This window comes from Microcebus murinus, chromosome 2 (assembly GCF_040939455.1).
Source record: "Microcebus murinus isolate Inina chromosome 2, M.murinus_Inina_mat1.0, whole genome shotgun sequence".
NCBI lineage: Eukaryota > Metazoa > Chordata > Mammalia > Primates > Cheirogaleidae > Microcebus > Microcebus murinus.
In genome coordinates this window covers 28,684,965-28,707,294 of record NC_134105.1, presented here as the reverse complement: position 1 = coordinate 28,707,294, position 22,330 = coordinate 28,684,965, and the positions used below count along the sequence as shown (strand labels likewise).

Below are 22,330 nucleotides of genomic sequence, written 5' to 3'. Positions count from 1 at the left end.
CAAAGGCTGTCCCCAGTCCCTCCAATGTCACCTTTAGCGCGCCCTTTGCCAGACCGAGGAACACTCCAGCCTTAGACCCGGCACTTTCCCGGTGTTCAAAAGGAATTCCGTCACGCTCAGAAACCAAGTTACTGGATAACTCTAGGCACACTCTACCTTCTCTCTCCCCCTTCTCAACTGTATCAGGTCCTGGACCTTTCTCCCACCAGGATTTCTCCTCCCACAGACCTGACTCCTGTCAATGACCGAGGAAAATGGGGCGGAGGGGCTTGTGGACGTGCTGGCAGCAGCGCCCAATGCCCAAACACCTGAGTTCCTTTAATAGCAGCACACATGCAAGGAAACCCGAGCCTCCTTGGAGCCAGGTGAAAAGCACAGGTCTGAATTTCAAATCTTAAAAAACAGAAAATACTAGAGAAAGGTGGCTCAGAATCCTAGCTACAGCCTCTTGGCTTTTAGAAAAGCCATCTAGTCACCTGGTGACTTAAATAAAAGTACAAAAGGCAACCCAGGAAACTTTCCACCAGGCACAGCTGCATCTCTGAAGGGGTCCGATATTCTGTTCCCTTTTTGATGGTCACTCTCTGATTTTATGAAGGAAAAAAAGAAAGTCTATTAAAATCTGAATCCCTGTTGGACTATATGGTCAATATACATGGTTATACTTACAGAAAAGTTATTCCCATCTTTTACAGAAACAGTAAACGAAGCCAATAATAGTTGGTGTACAGAGATCTGGCAGTGAAACACTGAGCTGAGCCTTAGGCTTACTGAGGGAGCCAGACAGGTCCTTGGCAAAAATGAGATATGAGCTGAAGCCTGTGATAAGAATTAAGCAACTAAAAGACCTTCTTTGGCAAAATGCTCTACACTTCATTTCTCACTTTAAAAGACTGCTGATCAATCCTACCCACTCAACTCCAAAAGGCTCTCTCCTCATCTGTAAACTGAACTGGGGTGAGGGGAGGCAGACTACAGTGTCTTGACAGCATTTCTAGTTTTAATATTTTTTAGTTTTAAAACTTTTAGGCTGGGCACGGTGGCTCACGCCTGTAATCCTACCACTCTGGGAGGCTGAGGCTGCGGATCGCTTGAGGTCAGGAGTTCGAAACCAGCCTGAGCAAGAGTGAGACTCCGTCTCTAATATAAATTAAAAAAAAAAGAAATTAATTGGCCAACTAATATATATAGAAAAAAAAATTAGCCGGGTATGGTGGTGCATGCCTGTAGTCCCAGCTACTCAGGAGGCTGAGGCAGCAGGATTGCTTGAGCCCAGGAGTTTGAGGTTGCTGTGAGCTAGGCTGACTCCACGGCACTCACTCCAGCCTGGGAAACAAAGCGAGACTCTGTCTCAAAAAAAAAAAAAAAAAAACAACTTTTAAAGGAGCTGCCTCAGAATCCTGTGTCCTCCCGATCCTGTAGCGCAAGACACTAGAAACAACCCTGTCCTACCAGGAACAAACAGCAGAAAGAACCAAGAATCCTTGACCTAGAGAAAGTTCCAGGAGATGTAAGCAACATGAAGTATCTAAAAGGCTGGGATGTGGGAGGAAGGAAACTTGTTCTTGATGTCTCTCCTTATGCTGGCACACTGAGATCCAAGGGCATATTTCACACCAACAAAGAGCTTCTCACAGCTATTTAAAGAATGGGGTGTCCCCAAAAGTGGTGGCTTCCCTAACCCTGCAGGTTCTTGAGCAGAAATTCAAGCAATCGCTTGGCAGGGATTTGGGGAAACAGATTTACAAATCCTCTACAGTGTGTTCAGAGTTTTAAAGTCCCTTCTAACTCTGACACACTGTGATCCTTAGGATTGATCAGTTTACAGATCTGATAGTTAACAGTTCAGGGAATCTGGGTTTTAATTTTCCTTTAATTATTCAGCATAACTGGAAAAACCCAGGGAAGGCAAAATCAATTTCACTAGTAAATCTCCCTGGCCAAATACATTCACTTAAGTGTTCAGATATCATAACAGACTGTTTAGCATGCCAGGGCCCCTCTGGTTGGAAGAATCTGAGGAATTCTGGCTCTGGACTAAGTGTGGGTGGTTATTCTATTATAAAGAATGATCTTGATGTGGAATCACAAACTTCATGGCCAGAAATTCTTTTTCTGTTTCCTCACCAAGTCAGGTGCCAATTAATTTAGCCTTTTCTTAATTAATCCCTCCCCGTACCTACCTACCTTATTCTTACTAGTCTCATCAATGCTTCATCTAATCAGGATGTTAGGAACATACTACAGAGAACTCCCCCACCCAAAGTTTAAACACAGCCTATAGAAAAGATTACATATGGTAACCCAATCCTTCCACCCTACCTCCAAAAAAAACCCCAAAAAAACCGGAAGCCAAAGAATGCTTTTTGAGTGCTTTGCTCCTTTTTTTTTCTAAATCAGTATGTGTTTAGAAAGAAATTAAGGGAGGAAGCACAAGGTCTTTGCTCTCCATGTCTTATTTTTTATCTGTTGATGAGTTTCTTCTTAGTTTCAGTATGTGGATCTCTGCCAATAGCCATCTCAATGACTGAAATAAATACCTGATACAGCTTTCAGCCTCTTGTTGGCCTGATAGCTATAATAATTTTAAAAGCCTCTGTCCACATCACATGCTGTATGTAAACTTTTTAAAAGAGAAATACAGGGAGCTCTAGAGAACCTCTTCGGTTGCTTTCCCACCCCTGTAACCACAAATACATGTGCTAAAGCCAAATTTCAAATTCGTTTCCAGTTAGTTTGATTACAGAGTTCAAAGAATTCTCTACTCATTTTGAAATTCCCAAGAACAGAATTTGGTGTCAGATTTTCCTTCAGTGAGTTTAGAAGAAAGAAGAATCCTGGCCCTACCAGCTCCTTCCTACTGTCTTCCTAATTAAAGACAGCTGGGTGGAGTCTCCTCACACCCTAACACAGCTCCCTTTCCAAGTTTTGGACCTGGCACCTTGCCTTTGTCTGCTCCAAACCTAAACTGTCAGCCCTCTAGGACAATCTAGAGACCCCAGATTCACACTTCCTTAGATTCTACAATGTGTTTTCATCCACCCTGATGGGTGCTCTCTCTCTTGAAGGATTACTTCTAAATAGAAGAGGATAAAGAGGACTGGTTGGAGCTTGCTCACTTCAAATCTACAAAATGGCTTTCATCTTAGGATCTCTAGACTTTACAAGCATGATTTAGTTGCAAGTGGAAACTCCACAGTATTACTCTGTACCTGTTGGGTATCAGTTACTACCATCCTTTGGTGCTTTTATTATTATAAAGATGCCTACAACAGAGTGGCTCACAAAGTAATACAGCATGATGTAAAATTTGTTTAAATGGGATACCAAGAATTTTGATACTATTTGAGCTCTAATGTGTTCTCAAACCCATGAGGAAACTTTCCACACACTCTGCAGGAACTCTAATGACCACTGTAAGCCCTTTCCTGCTTGTAGATGTTCCAAAAGACAATGTACTAATCGCTTTTAGACTAATGGTCACCAAGACAGTGACGATAACAAAAGTATGGAGCTTTGTAAGGTAGAAAAGACCTGACAGGTAGAAGGCAGGCAGGCAGGGGGAAACAGAGAAGAAGGGAGGAAATCACATTAACTCATTAGGATTTGAATATATAGAGATGATGAAGACAAGTATTTCTAAGTGAAGAGCTAGAGGCAGGAAAGCATGGGACCCTAAGAAGCAAGTTCTAATTCAGCATGGCTTAAGTACAGGGTGTATGACAGGGAAAAATGAGAGGTCAGAATGTTAAGTTGTTCATAGTCAGTTCACGAAGGCTCTTGTATGCCAAGCCAAAGAATTTATGCTTTATTCAGAAAACCATTACTATATCAAGATCTAGTTAATTGAAACTTTTTCTTTTTGAGACAGTCTCACTCTGTTGCCTCAGCTAGAGTGCAGTGGCATCATCAGAGTTCACTGCAGCCTCAAACTCCTGGGCTCAGGCGATCCTCCTGCCTCAGCCTCCCAGAGTGCTAGGATTAAAGGCATGCACCACCGGGTCCAACCAGTTAATTGAAACTTACCAGGGAGGTCATGAGAGATACTGAGTGATATTTGGGACTGGGTGCTTATTCAACTGTCATTTAGCTCATATTATTTCTTTAAAAAACCCAAATCCTTAATTTATAAATGAAGCTTGGCTGGGCACTGTGGCTCACGCCTGTAGTCCTAGCATTCTGGGAAGCTGAGGCGGGCGGATTGCTCCAGGTCAGGAGTTCGAAACCAGCCTGAGCAAGAGCGAGACCCCGTCTCTCCTATAAATAGAAAGAAATTAATTGGCCAACTAATATATATAGAAGAAATTAGCCAGGCATGGTGGCACATGCCTGTAGTCCCAGCTACTCAGGAGGCTGAGGCACAAGGATTGCTTGAGCCCAGGAGTTTGAGGTTGCTGTGAGCTAGGCTGACGCCACGGCACTCACTCTAGCCTGGGCAATAAAAAAGCAAGACTCTGTCTCAAAAAAAAAAAAAAAAAAAAAAAGAGGAAGATGAAGCTTAAGGTGATAAACTTGTCCAAAATAATACAGCTAGTAAAAATAAGAGGGCTGTGAAAATAATTGCAGAGGCAGAATATTTGAACTTCACAACTGACCAGAGAGAAGGTGGAAGTCAGAGGGAAAAATAAAGCAAAGATAAGGCTATAGTATTACTCTTGAGTTACTGAGGGCATATAATACTATAAAACAATATAGCAAGGAAGAAGAAAATATTTCAATTCATTTAATTTAGAGCATTCTGAATGTGAAGTACTCAAAAACTACCCATGTGGAGGTATCCAGAAGGGCACCTCATACAAGGGATTCAATTTGGGGGTAGAGATACAGATTTGGAAGCCTTCTTCCACAGAACATGACAAGCTGGCCAGCTTAGAGACTGAGTGCAGACAGAGAAGAGAAAGGACAGAATTTCAGAAACCACATATTTTAGGAGGTTGGAAGACAAACCAAAAAAGGAAAGCAGAAGAGCAGCCAGAGAAGAGAATGGGGAAAGTACAATGTCAGGAAAGTAAATTAACAGGAGGGTTTCAAGAAAGAAGTTATAATGTTAAATACTACATAATGGATAAGAAGAGTTGAGTTAGATAAAGCCACTAGACTTAGCAACTAGAAAGTCAAGGAATACTTCTAAGAAAAGAGCTTCAGCACAGTGACGGGTGTTGGATTAGACTAGAGAGAGTTAAGGATAAGCAGTAGTGAGAAATAAGTATTGATCCTCCATTCTTAAGACTTCTTTTGGCTTCCATGACACTGTGCTAGACTAATGCTACCTTTCTAGTCAGTCCTTCTTTGTTTCCTTGCATTCTTTTTCCTATCCTCTTGTGGTAAGTAATTTCACAAGGTTATATCCCTGGTTTTCTTCTTTTCATCCATTCAGCAAATATTTATTGGGATCTACTATGTGCCCTGAACTATGCCAGGTACTAAGTGAGAGAATGATGGGCAAGCTGTGGTTGGGAGCCCACATTCTAGTATGACAGACAGATTTTAACTCAACTACATAAGTACTCTGAAAGAAAAGCAAATGGTGCTATGACAGCATGGGTCACAGGGCCCAACGTGGCCTGGAAGTTCAGGAGAGGCATTCCTAAGAAAGTGACAATGTGGATTTCCCCCTGGGACTAACTGAAAATAGTCTTTCCAGTTCCAGGGTGGTATGACCATCAAAAAGTTGCTTGGCTACTTCCATGAAACAAGTCCTTGGGTTGAATCTCTGAGGAATCTTGCTGCCAGAGCCCTCTCTTGATTATTAGAAAAGGAGGTAGAATAAATAATACAGAGAAGAGAGTTCTCTGCAAGCTACCTCTTTCATTTTGTTACTAATGCAATTCTTATCTTTGATCACAAACAATAGGACAAACAGCTTAGGTTTGAGTTTAAGGAATTAGACCAAAACCAAAGCTCATCCTTTGGGAATGAACTGCAAGATGATAGAGCTATTAAATGGTTTACTTGAATGGATATAATGAATGCAAGCAGGAGAAAACCTAAGATAAGTACAATTTCTTTGAATTCTTATCTTCTTCCCTGACTCATATATACACATGACCAAATATTATAAACACATATTTGCTGAAACTGTAAAGAATTAAAGCCTTCCTGTAAAACATGTCAACCTGGTATGAGATTGGTAGAGAGATGAATTTTATCTGTGTTTTTAAGCTGCTTGCCTCTGAAACTATGCTGATGTTTTCTCCCTCACACCTCAATGTTTTAATTAAAGATTGATTAATATTAAGAGGCATCTCTCCTAAAGATGCTGACTTGGTAGTTGCTGCTGTATGGCAACAGAGGAAGATAATATGGTCTATGATAAAAGCTAATTAGATCAAGAACCCTGAGATCAATAGAGCTGATCTAATGGGTAACTAAGTGGCTGGGGAAGTCACTGAGCTGGTAATGTCTTCTGGTTAATTCTGGTTAATGATTTAAAAATAATATTAATTTATAGAGCACATAAGCCAAGGCCAAAATGGTCTCAGAAAAACTTGCTGGTTGTGAGATTCTGATAGAAATGTATAAATGAATAAATTAATGAATAAATAAACATGTATACATATATGTACATAAATTATATTTAAAGCTGTGTTAAGGAGTCATGATCTAAACCTGCCTATGTATTGCTACTCTAAGGTTAGAAATAAGCCCTACACTTGTTCCCCACAAAAACTGCTCAGGAAGGCTGTCTATCTGCTTGCTTCACTGCTGTCATCAAACTCATTTTACTTTATCTTCATAATCTCCATTTTTCTGAGAAGAAAAAGAGCTAATCTATAATCTGGCGCTAGCCCTTAGATCAAGTCTCCCAGAGAATGATTATCCGTAGGCACAAAAGGGGATAACTATTCTTATTCAAAAGATTTCACAATATTCTAATTTATACGTCTGGATAAATATTTTTTTAAAAAAGGATATTATCATATATTGAACCCCTACTATAAGCCTGGTGCTTTTATCTGTATCACTTTGTTTATATCACTTCATTTAATTCTCATAAAAACCCTAAAGCTATGATTTATCAATGTTTGCATTTTATAGTTGAAGTAACTAGGACACAGAAAGATTAAGTAACTTCCCTCAAGGTCACTCGGCTAGTAAATGATAGAGCCAGTACTCAAAGCGTGGTATTATTGACTCAAGCTTGTATCTAATTTTTTTCACTACACCAAGTTGAATGCAGTATGAAGAATCTTGTCAAATGTCAACTGAGTAAGTAACAATGACTCTAAAGTGATGTGTAATTACAAAACAATATTTCAGCATCTGGCTTTCTTCAAGTATAAAGAAGTAGCATATTTCTTAGTTTTGCTTTCTTTTTTTTTTGAGACAGAGTCTTGCTTTGTTGCCTAGGCTAGAATGAGTGCTGTGGCGTCAGCCTAGCTCACAGCAACCTCAAACTCCTGGGCTCAAGCAATCCTTCTGCCTCAGCCTCCCAAGTGGCTGGGACTACAGGCATGCACCACCATGCCCAGCTAATTTTTTCTATATATATTATTTGGCCAATTAATTTCTTTCTATTTATAGTAGAGACGGGGGTCTCGCTCTTGCTCAGGCTGGTTTCGAACTCCTGACCTTGAGCAATCCGCCCACCTCGGCCTCCCAGAGAGCTAGGATTACAGGTGTGAGCCACCGCGCCCGGCCTCTTAGTTTTGCTTTCTTTGGGCTACTATTGAATGAGATTGTGTTCCCTTAACATATGCTAGCCCAGAGAGAAGATATAGAGGTGAGGAAACCAGGCTAAGATTAGAGTTTCTTTAGGACACACAGGGATATATACCTCAAGTCTTGCACAGCAGACAGCATTTTGAATCCTAGAGACTTATGAGAAATAAAGAGCTTTCATCTAATCATTCAATTATTCACTAATCTCCAACCATGTATAGACCAATGTGCTATCTACCTTGAAGGACACAAAAATAAATTCACTGAGATGAGTGATGGGACAAATGCATATACTCAGAAAAATGCCAAAATTAGGCATTATGTGATAAGAACCAAATGAGTTACACATATTAAGTGATTTAAGGGATCAAGAGAAGTAGTGAGCTGGGGAGATCAGGAAGGCTTTTGTAAAGAGATGGTACTTGAGCTATGCCTTCAGGTATGGGTAGAAACCAAACATGTAAAATGTATAAAAGAGTGTCTTGGGCAAAGGGATAGGGTGGATGGTCTATATAAGAAATAAGACTGGAAAGAGAGTGGGGATCAAATATGTAGTTTCCAAGATTGGAGGCACAGAAATAGACCAGTTCTGAAGGATGCCACCATTTAATTCATCAGATCAGATGGTCCCTCCACTGATTTGGGGGAAGGAAAACCACTCACAGAAATAAGCGTGAATACAGGTAGTAGCTCAGGAAATCCACCTCGGAGGCCCAAATTTTTGAAGGCTACAGCATAATTTATGTCTTTTTTTTCCATGGGAACCATGTGCGTATATGCTGGCTGTCCAATCACTAATTCTCTGCATTCTTAACAGAGGGTCCTTTGTTCCAAACAGCAAGGCTCAAAAGAGATAGACTCTGATAAAATCACACTGAGATCAGCACTCCCAGCTGGTGCAGGGGCTGATGCCATTCCACAACACACCCTACAGGAAGCAGCTTGAGATACACAGCTGATTGATTTCCACAGCGGGAGCCTGGTGGCCATGTGGGGTGGGGACTGGTCAAGCATAGAGAGAATTCTTTAGCCACTGACTCAAATTAGTTCAAGATTCTGACTTTATCTGTATAAGTCACTCTTGGAAGTAACACTATTTCTTAACTAATCTTTTAAAAAGGGGAGGAAAACCACAGAAGCTTCTCTGGCAGTGAAACTATTTCATCAGTTAACTCTTACTTGTCATGGAATCTGAAGATGGCAAAAATCAAATCTCCTTTTTTGAAGTGGGCTGAATAATTCTTTCATTGTAAAGGGTTGTCCTGTGTTTTGTAGGTTGTTTAGCAGCACCCACAAGATACCAGTAGCAGCTTGCCTGGTTGTTATAATGAAAAATGTCTCGACATGGCTGAGTATCTCCCAAGGGGTAAAACTGCCCCTCATTGAGAGCCAGTAGTGTAGCAGGAGTTTTGGTGCCAAAAAGACCTTCCCAATAGTTGCGACAGACAGTAGCTATAGACATGTACACCACCACATCTGGCTACTTTTTTTGAGGGGGTGTGTAAAGATGGGGTCTTGTTACCAGGGGGCTATGTTACCAGGCTAGTCTTGAACATCTAGCCAAAGGTGGGGAATCTGTGATCCCAAGGCCACATGTGGCCTTGTAAGTCCTTAAGTGTGGCCTTTTGACTGAATCCAAATTTTACAGAACAAATCCTTTTATTAAAACAGGTGCAGCAGAGAAAGATAAAGCTTGTCTTGCCTCCTTTGGTGCTTGAAAAAGAACAATCTTGAAATCAGAAGGCCCCAGGTCCTCATATGATCCTCCTGCCTTGGCCTCCCAAAGTGCTAGGATCACAGGCACGGGCCACTAGCCAGGCTTCTAACATTTACTTTCTATGTGGCTTGAAAAATCTTTTTTCTGTCCCCTTTCCCCTTTCCTTTCCCTTCCTTTGTAATTCTCTGTGTTTCCCATACTATAGATAGTCCCTGACTATGATGGTTCAACTTACGACTCTTCAACTTTATGATGGTGTGAAAGCAATATGCATTCAGTATAAATCATACTGTAAGTACACACAGAACCATTTTGTTTTTACTTTCAGTACAGTATTCTATAAATTACATGAGATAGTCAATACTTAATTATAAAATGGGCTTTGTAGTAGATGATTTTGCCCAACTCTAGGTTAATGTATGTGTTCTAAGCACATTTAAGGTAGACTAGGCTAAGCTATGATGGTCGGTAGGTTAGGTGTATTATATGCATTTCAAGTTATGATGGGTTTCTTGGGACATCGTAGCCCCATCACAGGTAGAGTAGCATCTGTGCATTGTTAACTAGCGGCTGAGACCCCAGGACCACCACAAGGGCTGGCACAGAGCAAGTGCTCAGTAAGAATGGATTGAAAGGAATATGGAGCTCCTTCCTTCTAACCCCATAAAGGGATCGAGAAACCATCTCCATATGTAGCAAAGATTCATATTTCAAGTAACAGGACTGGTGGTAGGGAAACAGCTTGTGAAGGCCAGAATAAGTATATCCCATTAATCTTCTGCAGCCAATACCAGAGACTCATACTTGAAAAGCACTTGGTGGTGGCAAAGTATTAACAAGGTGGGGAGGGAGCACATTCTCTCCATAGCTGGGTTTTTCCAAACAGGACAGCTGAGACTTCAGAAGAATTCATTCAGCAGGAGATAGTCCTTTGGTACAGGGATGTTTTGGTGCAGTGACCTGACACGACTTCTTATGGGACAAATTTTATTCCATAAACCAACCAACCAACTCTAAAGGGCCCTTCAAAGAAACGTATCACATTTCCTAGAGGCTCACTGCTTACAGCCCACATACTAGCTGGCCAGCTTGAAAGTACCCAGGATGCTTTGCTGAAGCTCCAGGACCAGGGTAAGGCTGAGACCACTTACCATTTGTTTCTACAATAAGAAACAGTCCTGTTCTGCACATCTGTGCTTATCTCAATCATGTTCACTAATTAAATATTCAATAATCAATATAAGTTCTGCACAGGGTATATTCTAGTTTTTCTGGAAACAGATTTTTCTTCCTTCTTGCATAAAATCAAATGAAGAATCTTAATTGTGAATGCTATATGCTGATACTATATGTAAAGAATTTCAAACTGTTCAGTCCTTTTCTTTGAAGATATATTTGTTTGTTGTTCTAAAATCTCCCCTTGCTATCAAAATTTCCAGACAGATTTTTGTGAAATCTACCAATACTTTCTTGATGACCTTCTATTTGATTTTACTACCTTCACTGAGGCATGAGGCTCCTTTAAGATGATATAATGGATACAAGCTTGGAATTTTGCTTGGGATGCTGATATTTAAAATACTAATAGGGTGACACTTTAAAACAGAGCTGGAAAAGGTTCAATGTGAAGCAAAGACCTTAAAGTCTCCTTCACCTTCTCCCCATCCAGTTGCCATGGTAGGAGTGGAGAGGATTATTACAGAGCATTGGAATTCTTTCAGGGGGAGGGGATGGCTACATAAGGGTTATAAATATCAGCAGCCAAACTCTGGGTTGGCGTGCAGAACAACAGACAGACTGTATCTCCCTTACAGGCACAGAGCAAGGAAGTTCCCTGAAGTATTTCCACAAAGGAAGTCCCTCTTCTCTTTAGAAACATGTCATCAACCACACCTGCATCAACAACTATACGCAAATTCCAGATGCCAGGGAAAGTGACTAGGAGGTTTTAGGCCAGAAACAGATCAGCACCAGCAAAAATAAAGAATCCTGGGCCTGCCTTAAAGGAAAGCTGACGTAGAGGCGGTTGTTGCCACCACATAGTCATAAACAGATTATCAGAAGGCTGCTTGCTCCATATTTAACTTAATAAACTAGCACTTATTCCAACTGAATCCTAAATTTCCCACACATAGGTGGCTGTAATTCTCAACCAAGGATGATTCTGTCTTCCAGGAGACATTTGGCAATGTCTGGAGACATTTTTATGGTTGTCGCAACTGGGAAGTTACTGCTACGCATTTAGGTACAGGTCAGAAATACTGCTAAACATCCTACAATGCAAGGATAGCTCCCCACAACAAAGAATTATTCAGTCCAAAATGTCAACAGTGTTGAAATTGAGAAATCCCTTTCTAGAGTATTCTCTCATTCCTTGGCCCTAGTTCCTATGTAGAATAGCCTTGTTTAGAAAGAAAGAAAAAAACCAAGACAGGTCAAGGGTCAGCACAAGCTGGGGGTTGGGAAGGGAAAATAGAGGGCACCTACTCATCTTATCTTGGCTACTGTAAAGGGGGGGATACTAAACCTCCAGGCGACAGGTCATACCAAGTTTGATTTCCTATCTCTCCAAGGGCAGGTAGATAATGCTGACCTCATTTGCTTTATCCTTTAGTGACTCACTCTGCAGGCAGGTGCACTAACTGGCAAAAATGTAGATAGGCTGATATTGTCTTTGTAACCATTTGAAAGGAAGGAGTAGGTACCTCTGTGCAAATTGGTAGTCTTTCAGCTCCATGCTGGGCCCTCCCTTCCAAGGGTTTTCACATGTGCTCATGAGGATGCCTAAGCTTGCTTTCTATGAGGCAAAAAAAATCAAATGAAGGAGTTTATAGGACCTTCTTATTCTGGTTTCACAGTAGATTATCTAGGTCTCCCAGAAAGAAGCTTCAAGTGTATTGAGTTTCTGATCCTGGGCTCTGCTCAACCTGAATTAAGTGTGAAGATAGTCCTAAAGACACCTGCTGCGCATCTATATCCCACCAGCCCAGCCCTCAAAGCCAGGGAAGGAAAAGACCAACTGGCTTGCATGTTTTATATGCATGATTAAGGGAAGTAAACCACTCTGAGGAAACCACAAACCCTAAAGAGGTTTCCATTTTTTCCCACTGTTTTTCCTTATGACTGAGAATGCCAAGTCTGAAACCTGGCCTGAAAACACAGTAAATATAAATACATATGAACATGAACGAATGAAAGTGCATCCAGGTTTCTTGGTACTGCTCACTAGTGTGGTGCCAAAACCACCACATACTTCCTGACTGAGAGGTCAGCATGGTTTTTAGGGGAGAGCAGGGGTACAAAGGAGGGACTGGTTCAAGAGTCAGAATAATTTCAAGTCTTTTTTTTTTTTTTGAGACAGAGTCTCGCTTTGTTGTCCAGGCTAGAGTGAGTGCCGTGGCGTCAGCCTAGCTCACAGCAACCTCAAACTCCTGGGCTTGAGTGATCCTTCTGCCTCAGCCTCCCAAGTAGCTGGGACTACAGGCATGCGCCACCATGCCCGGCTAATTTTTTATATATATATCAGTTGGCCAATTAATTTCTTTCTATTTATAGTAGAGACGGGGTCTCGCTCTTGCTCAGGCTGGTTTTGAACTCCTGACCTTGAGCAATCCGCCCGCCTCGGCCTCCCAAGAGCTAGGATTACAGGCGTGAGCCACAGCGCCCGGCCTCAAGTCTTTTTTTTTGAGATGGTATCTCACTATGTTGCCTAGGCTGGTCTCAAACTCCTGTGAACTCAAGGGATCCTCCTGCCTCAGCCTTCTGAGTAGCTGAGATTACAGGATTACAGGTGTGCACCACTCTACTCAGCTTCCTAAAAAATGGAGTTTTGTTTTGTTTTGTTTTTTGTTTTGTCAATGTCAATTCTTAATAAGTAAAACCTACATAGGGAATTTCAAAATGAGGAAAGTCTCCTGTTATCATAAGACTTAATAACTTTCTTTTTATTCTACTTTTCTCAGGAAGGTCACCCTTGGGGAATTCTTTGGTTCAAGTTTCAGTAATATAAAGGTCCGTCCTGTCTTCTTAGTCTCCTGTTAGGCACAAACAATTCCTTTTCCTCAATAATCAGAGACCCTCTTGTTCAGGAAAACGGAATTTCCTGAAGAGATTAGCCAAAGTCTTTTCTTTCCAGTTTTCTGTAAACATGCTCAACACTCTCATTAGTGATATCCAGAATGGCTTCTTCCTTTCTACTTCCAACAGAGAGCTGAACCCAGTAAAGGCTCTAACTCAGGAAGGCTGAGGTTTTTGCCCAATTAGAATGGAAAAGGACTCTCTTCCACTCCCATGTGATAGGTCCTCACTGGCTGAACAGATTCTATCAATTATTCAGAAGCAATAAAGGGAAAATCTTTCCTAGGAATAATGACTTTTAGTTTTCCACATTCATTTAAGGAGAAAATAGCTTTTTCCCACAGACTGACTGCAACTGCATGGATTTATCAGCACTACTGCACAGTCCCTAGTAAGACTGGGCTTCTCCACAGACTTGACTCATCTGTCTATTTTGACTATCCCCAGTAGAGTTAGCTAGGTCAAAGCAGAGCCTGTATTTCTGTCTCACAGATTCATATTCTCTTCCCTTACACAGATTCTGTGCTGAGAGCACAATTCCATTAAAAAAAGAAAAGAGCTAAAAACTTGAAGCTAATGGCTATTTTTTAGTATTTACCTTCATCTGTTTTTTCCTTATTAAAAATAATTTGAATCTGAAAGCAGAGAATCATACTTTATGAATCTGGTCTGTTGCTAGTATAAGGAATGATTAATCTATTGCTGGACTAGAACACATTAACCTAGGAACTCAATACTCAAATCATGAAAATGACTCAGTCTTCAGAATGGCTCCAAAAAGACCTTCCCTTTACACAGCATCTAGGGGACTGTGGAACTGACCCACTGAGTTTTTTCCTTCTCATTGTTTTCACTTCCCATGAGCTCAGCGTGAGCTCAGCCAGGAGCCTGCTCCTCCCCTCCTGACCAAAGACCTTTGCTGGGCAGAGGCAAAAACTCTTTCCAAAGCTCTGACTGCCCTATAAGGTTGACAGGTGGAACAGGGCTTTTGATTTGTATCCCCAACTTGAGGAGGGGATACTGATCATTTTATAGTAACTACCTGGTGACTTAATGATGGATCACACAAAGGGTACTCCATCACCATCCTCCCCTGCTGCCACTCTTCTTCCAGGGTTGCCTGGTCAACACCAGTCCACTGTAGATAAATACACTCTGCAGGTGCCCAGATGATCAGTGTCCAGTCCCTGCCTTCACGTGGTGGGAGGATTATTCTTAGAAATCAGTGAAACAGGCCGGGCACGGTAGCTCATGCCTGTAATCCCAGCACTCTGGGAGGCCGAGGCGGGCAGATTGCTCGAGGTCAGGAGTTCGAAACCAGCCTGAGCAAGAGCAAGACCCCGTCTCTACTATAAATAGAAAGAAATTAATTGGCCAACTAATATATAGAGAAAAAATTAGCCAGGCATGGTGGCGCGTGCCTATAGTTCCAGCTACTCGGGAGACTGAGGCACAAGGATTGCTTGAGCCCAGGAGTTTGAGGTTGCTGTGAGCTAGGCTGACGCCACGGCACTCACTCTAGCCTGGGCAACAAAGTGAGACTCTGTCTCAAAAAAAAAGAAAAGAAAGAAATCAGTGAAACAAGTTGGCTAGAACAAGCAACTAAGCAGCTACTGAGCTCTGAGTACTACTAGGCAACAAAACAGGATAATTAAATAATGTCCAATAATTGCTTAAAATCTTCCAGCAACATCAAAATTCAGAATGTCTCTAGAAACCAAGGATTAAATGAAAAGGAAAAGATGACTTGTCCTCAGATCCAAACACTATTTATGTTTATCTGTGGACTCTTTCTTACATTCCAGCTTGCACTTAAGGCAATTTTAATAAGCCTGTTTACTTCATTTTCTAGCTTGCTAAAGATTAGAAGGGAGGGGCAGACTGCTAAGGGCAGCCCCAATGACAACAGTGACAAGTGATAGCAGTAAGAAATAATACCTGATATCATTGTAGTGGAGTAAAACCTAGAAATGATCTCCTCCTACAGACATATACACAGCAATCCAATCAGTACAACACTGTAGAGGCCCTAAACAAAAACTTCAATACAGAAATCAAACTGGTCACAGTAATTTAGCAACATTTAATACAAAGCAGCCCCAAATGTCTCTAATATCCTTGAGAATATCACCATGGTAGAGAACAGTATAATTAGTTTCAAGAAGAGGAAAGAAAAATGCACAAGCTGAAACAAGGAAGGCCATACTGCCATCAAAACAGAGGTGTGGGAGTTACTAAGAGGAACACACATCAGTTTGTGGGTTTGAATTTTCTCCACCTCCCCTTCCCTTATCTGGGTACCTCAACAAACCCAAATATGATGACTTCTATTGCTCAATATTGCAATATATCCAAACAAGGTAAGGGGACCTTCAGCCAATATCTCATTTTAGTGCTGAACATGCTCCAAGCTCTTAGAGGGGGCCCTTCTGAAATAGCCTCCTTTTGCACTTGGACCTTGTCTACAAAGTTGTGACCTTTCTCAGACCATGTGGCTCTCAGCTAGTATCAATACCACCTCTCCATCCATGTTTTTAAGAGAAAGAATTCTGACAGGAAGGGGCTTTGAGAGAACAAATCTACTCTGACAGCAAGAGTGTTAACAGTGTAAGTGAGAATTAACACTAGTGAGAGAAAAACAGTGTTGGAAGTATCCTTTCCAAACCTATTCCATGCGCAGCAGCAAACTGAGGCACTTTTAGGTACTTACAGCAAAGGAAACTCTAGGAGCAAAAGGCTCACATACTGAGAGCCAAGACCCAACAGACAAGCCTGTGACCCAGCAAGTCATCCTCTTTTATTTTCATGTATACTCACAAAATCTCAGGACTAGAAATTTTAACTCAGGCGAAGAATTAAAATATTTTCCAATTAAGGCAGTACTTCTCAAACTCTCCTATAGGCAAAGAATTTGTATTCTCGAGGAGTCTGTGGTATTTTCTTAAGCTGCTTGCTATAAGTGGGAAATTTCTTTGAAATGTTATGTTTTTACCTTAATAATTCATAAAAATTTTATGTTTTATCCCATAATACATCAGTAATACATCAAATATTTCCCCCCAAAATCTCTGTAAAATCAACACTTAGGAAGATGAGTGGATGTTCATTCTATAGATTCTCATACCTCAATTTGAACAAGAGGGACCTGAACACACATTCACTGCTGTTACCAAATTGGTTAAGGTGAAATTTCAAGAAATCCTAAGAGGAGATTCTTTGAGTAAGAAATAAGGCTTGGACATTTTTTTCTATATCCTTAATTGGATATAAAAACCAAAATAAACTACAATAGAAAAATATTCAAACCAGTTTTCTCAGAAGTCCAAGAGAATGCTTAGTCTCCAGTATGCTTTGATGGTGATGGAAGTGAGAATAATGAAGGAACAGAAATTAAAAATGTATACTCAATTGTTTTCTAAGTTACAAGCAAAGAAATACACATTAGCCAGAAAAAGATAAAAAAACAAGGGTGAGACTTACTTTAAAATCTGCTAATTGTTGGTTGATGACATCCACTTCGGTCCCCACTACCCACTGAAGCGCCTCTGCCTCCTCTGCTGCCGTGGTGGCATCATTGAGTACTTTCAATTTCTTATAGAAGTCCTCTACACGGCCCAACGTCAGCTCTAGCTGTTCCTGACGAGCTTTCCCCCTCTCAGTCAACTTGCCACACTGTTTGTTCAGAGCTTCCAGCTCCCTCTTGAGACCTAACAAGTCCAGAGTTCCCTCTTCTTCCAGCATTTGTCGGCACTCTGCTTCTGAGGCCTCTATGTCTAACTTGAGAACTTGGATTTTGTTAAGGAACAACCGTACATCCTCAATTTGGGACTGGAGGCTATCGGTGTCTCTGCCGATAGCACCCATGCCATCCAGCTCATCGTCCAGATCTGCCAATTGAGAAAACATCTCTCGGACTCGGCAGTGAAACTGGCCAATCCCCTCCAGCTTGTTTTCCATCATCATACAACCACTGTTCACTCTTTGCTTCACTTCTAGGAACTCTTGCTGGGCGACCTCAGCTTGATGTAGAAGCTGGGAAGCATCAGATCCATCTGGGGCATCTTCCACCAGCCCCTGGGTGAAGTTCCTCAGATAGTCCACCTGAGGCTCCAGGGCCTGCAGCACTTCCTGCTGAGCTCTTAGCTTCTCCAGGTTCTTGTTGCTACAGGCTTGAGAGCCCAGAGCATCAAAGATCTCAAGTTGGTGTTTGGCTCCTTCAACCTTCTTTTCAATATTTTTAAAGCTTTCCTGGAACTCCTTGAGCCTTTGAGTCATTTCTTCGAGTGACCCTGTTTTGGCCTGCAACTCTTCTGTAATGGCATCCATGTTCTGGTTTATCCCAGCCTTCTCATCCCGGATATCATCCTCATCTGTTTCTGAAGAATTGATCAAAATGTCAGCAGCACTATTCAGTATTTCCAGGAGGGAGCGGCGCTTCTCCACCTCATTCAGCATAGCCTTTGATCTCAGGAGGCTGGACTCTAGCTGCACTGGATCTAGAGTGACCCGCAACTCAGACATCTTGGCCTTACAATCTTCTATCCATGGCACAAGGTCTTCCACATGCCACTGATATTTCTGGGCTTTCTGCATACAGTCCTTAAGCCTGGATTGTCTGTCTGCAGTTTTTTTTCCAAGCTCTTCCCAATGGCTTTTGAGCTCAACCAACTGGTTTTGTAAAGTCCTTTTCTCTTCTCCAGGAGGTACAGAAAGAAGTAGAGATTCCCCTTCAGCCACAATCACTTCATAGGAACCACTGTGTTGATTAAGGCTCTTCTGAAACTCTTCGTTCTCCTGTAGCTGAGACTGCAGTTGTTCTAATTTTGCAGAAATTGGGCAGTTTTTTGCTTGCTGGCTTTGTTTGTCATCCAACCAGGTCCTCAGCTCATCAAACATTTGCTGGAACTGCTGGGTGCTGGCAAGAGCTGCCTGGAGTCTGTTCATGCGATCAGCTGAAATGAGAAAATGAAATTGAAATCAATCAAGCCTGAACATGGCATTTAAATTATTTTAGTGAGAGTATATGGGCTAATCTTGGGGGAAGGAAACTAATGTTAATTGAGGGCCTACCATAAAAGAGGCATATAACTAGGCTCTTTCACATACTATATCTTATTTAATCCTCATAGCAACCTTGTAAGGTGATCTGAGTAACAGAAATAAACTTTTATGCAGGTAAAAAGCAAAAGTAATAAACATTTCCAGAAAAAGAGGCAACGAATTCGTGACAAAAGTTTTCTTGTACAAGGTCATCATAAGAAGTCCAGAACATGTTCTAACGTTGCATATATGATGTCTGTGTGTATGATATAAAGAAAATAAGTGAGTATCAATGAAAGCGTGTATATACTTCTACATATTAGTACATATTTGTCTATAGGGACAAATCTCTACCTGCTGGCTAAATTTACATTAGAGCTTTTTATCTCCAGGACTACACTGTGTAAAGCTTTACATGGGTTTAGTATTTAATGTGTAATAAACCACAGTAGTTCTCACTATAGAAGAGTGAGAACTATAGAAGAAGGGATAGGTTAACACTATTCAAAGTCCAAAAACTACTTAACGGTCATGCTAGATTTTTAGAACTAATACTAACCCGCCCCTTCTTTCTACTTGCCACTAATAATGGCAGAAGTGTGTTCCTCACTCCAACTCACCTGCAAGGTCTTCTAAACCTTGAAGAGGCAGGGCAACTGTTTCCAAACGTTTCTTCAGCTCATCCTTGAGGTACTGCTCACCAATGAGCACCGAAAGTTCATCACACAGTGTCTGGGCCTCCTTAACCTCATGGTCTAATTGCTCTAAGTCAGATCTAATCTCACTTGTCTCCTCTAATTGCTGCTTTACAGCCTCAGGTTGGGTGCTGATGGCCGACTGGCTACTCAGCCGCTGTCCAACTGCTTTCACCTTCTCTGATAAATCCTGGAGCAATTCCTGGTACTGGGTGCTTTTGACAATAGCTTGGTCAATTTGGCTGGAACGGGAATTGAGTTTGTCAGTTAACTCAATCCACTTCTGATTGATGCTCTGGAGTTCTTTCTGTACTTGGCTTGTGGATGGGGAGACATCTCCAGGGCCTGTTAGGATGCCTTGAGCTGCCTCGTTCAATTGCTCATGCTGTTGCCTGCGTGCTTCAAATTCCTTCAGCATAAACTGAAACAGAAATGACACCAAGATGTTTGGATACAAAAAAAAAACAAATCTAAAAGCAGTGTCAAAACAAAAACTGACTTTTTACTGTCCCCAAAAGTGCCAATCTCTTTTAAAAATAAACCAGAAAAACTCCAAGGACCAGGCAGTATCACTTAACAATTGCTTAATAAGAACTTATTTTGAAAGCAGCATTGATTGTGTCTATTTTATTTATTTTCCTTATTTGCCTTATTCTGTTTCAACGTAAAGTTACTCTGGTTGGCCTAGGCTGGGAAACTGAAGTTTCTTCTCTGTATTGGCATTCATCAGCTTTGCCATGCAACACCCCGGCCTCTGAGTTGGGGGTTTAGAACACTGGCTCCCAGAGTCAGATATTACTGGCTGGGATTGTTATTTCAACATTCAGTGCCTGTTTTTCTTCATTTCTTTCTCAGAATTCCAACAGTACATATAATATATGTACTATAATATAGCACAATTAGATAAAAAGTAAGGACCATGCCTTTTTACTTCTTTTATATCCCTTGCTGCTTTCATCAAAGAAGTTAGGATTACAAACTCTGGAATCAGACTGCCTGCATTTAAATCCTGGCTCCATCATCCACTAGCTGTATGATTTTAGGCAAGTTTTAAAAAGTTCTCCAAACCTCAGCCTCTTCATCTATAAAATAAAGATAGTAAAGTACTTATCTTGGCTGTTATAAAGATGAAATAAGATAATTTATGGAAAGTACTCAGCATTTACACTGCACATAAATAAATAAGACATGATCTCAAGAAATAACAGATGTGAAAACAATGAACTATAATACAATGTAACAAAAGTAAAAATGGTTAAACATTGATGTGAGCATAGAACTGTGAAAGTATGGAATAGGGTGATTAATTCTATTGAGGATGACAAAAGATAGAAGAGAGAATTTAGGAAAGGCCCCCCTAGAGGTGACAAAAAAGAATGAGCAGGAGTTCTCTAAACTGACTAGAGAATAAGTCTGCTGAAGGGCACATCAGGGAGGAGCCTAGGGTTAGCAGAGGCACAGAGATCAAAACTACTTTCATAATAATACTAAGATGTTATTTGCCTTTTAAAATTTTTGTTTTCTCACAAACATTCAATGGAGTTTTCCAGAGGCTAGGTGGCATTTATTATCTCAACAGATATGCAGAAGCAGATGTGAGAATACGCCCTTCAGCCAGACATTAAGGAGATTTGCAAAGACAAAACAATGCCACTCATTACTAAACTTTTTATGTTTTGGAAAATGTTATTTTTCCATAAAAATATGTTACTTAGGTTAATGTGATGGTTTTATCACTGTTGTTTTAAAATTAATATATATATTTAAAAATTCCTCAGTGTTTTAATATAGCAATATCAGTAGATATCAATAAATAAGCACAAGCTCTTTGGGATCTCCAATAATTTTTAATAGTACAAAGGAATTTGAGAACAAAAAGTTCAAAAACCACTGGATTAGAGAAATATTTGTAAGTAGACTGAATAGTGCTCAATACTTATTTGGATGCAAGGGCTGAAAGAAAGGTTTCCTTCAAAAACTACTCTTAGGTCTTAACTTATGGAATTTGGTGAAAGTTAAGAAGACACGGAATAGGTTTGTGGGAGGATGTAGAATAAGGAAAACGTTCTAGGCAGGATTTCATTGGAAATGACATAATTTTGACCAACTGAAATTTCTATAATGCTGGGCACTTAAATCAACTTTTTGAGGTTTGATCAGCAGAAAATCTTTAAGTAAAGCTAGCAGAGATATATTATATTTAGTAATGTGGATCACTATCCTGGGGATTAAAAATAAAATATGATTCCATAATTTAGTCAGAAAATGTTCCCCATTCTCATATCCACTCATCTTACTCCTTCTGTTGATGATATAAAGAATACAGTTATTCTTATTAACACTAGTGTCATTAAAGTTGGTATTTAACCCCTCACTGATAAATTTGACTGGCTTAAAAAAAACAAAAAGAATAGAGTTATTGACTATTTACTATTTGACAGGCACTGTGATAAACACCTCAAAAACATGTCACTTAAATGGAAGAAACCAAGACCCTGAGAGGCTAAATGACTTGTCTACGGTCACAGAAAATCTACTTACTGGAAGCAACATTCGAATCCAGGTTCACATGACTCCCAATTTCTTTGTTCTAAAGCATTAAGCTATATTGCTCACCTGGACCTGTTGCTTTTGTGCATTCAGCATGTTGGGGTCAATAGATAAGGGGCCCAACACTCCCATCATCAGTTCTTTCTCCATCAGCCAGGGCCGAAGCTGGGACTCTGCAGTCTGGAAGCAGGCCAAATGGCTTGCAGATTCCTCTAGCTGCCTCTGCCGAGCCACAGTCACCTCAGTGGCCCTTTCCCATCGGGAATCTGTAAAGAGGAAATGAGAGCATGTATTCCTTTACTCTCATCAACAACTGGCCTGGCCTCTAAATTATGTTCCAAATATACTACAGGAAATAACCCCAGGAGCATTGTTTAAAATTTTTTTAAATTAAAAATAACCTTTTAAAATTTTTAACTAAAGTAACACAAACAGTTCTGTTATCTTGATTGCAGTAATAACTTAAGTAAAACCAACTTAAGTAAAATCAGGACATGCAATTATAAAGTATAGAAATCTGTCACATGAAAATACATGTGATTAAAATACATGTGATTGCACAGAACTACATACATACACACAAGTGCAT

General features: G+C 40.6%; 1 protein-coding gene across 26 annotated transcripts in view; it reads right to left on the bottom strand.

Moving 5' to 3' along the window:
- MACF1 (microtubule actin crosslinking factor 1) overlaps positions 1-22,330 on the bottom strand; it is a 358,950-nt gene that overhangs the window by 71,606 nt on the left and 265,014 nt on the right. For all 26 annotated transcript variants that reach the window (XM_075996862.1, XM_075996875.1, XM_075996872.1 and 23 more), the window contains 3 exons: positions 21,808-22,007; positions 19,117-19,612; positions 16,937-18,408 (listed from right to left, as the gene is read on the bottom strand). In XM_075996862.1, coding sequence (XP_075852977.1) covers positions 16,937-18,408; positions 19,117-19,612; positions 21,808-22,007 — 2,168 coding nt within the window. The remainder of the gene's footprint in view (positions 1-16,936; positions 18,409-19,116; positions 19,613-21,807; positions 22,008-22,330) is intronic.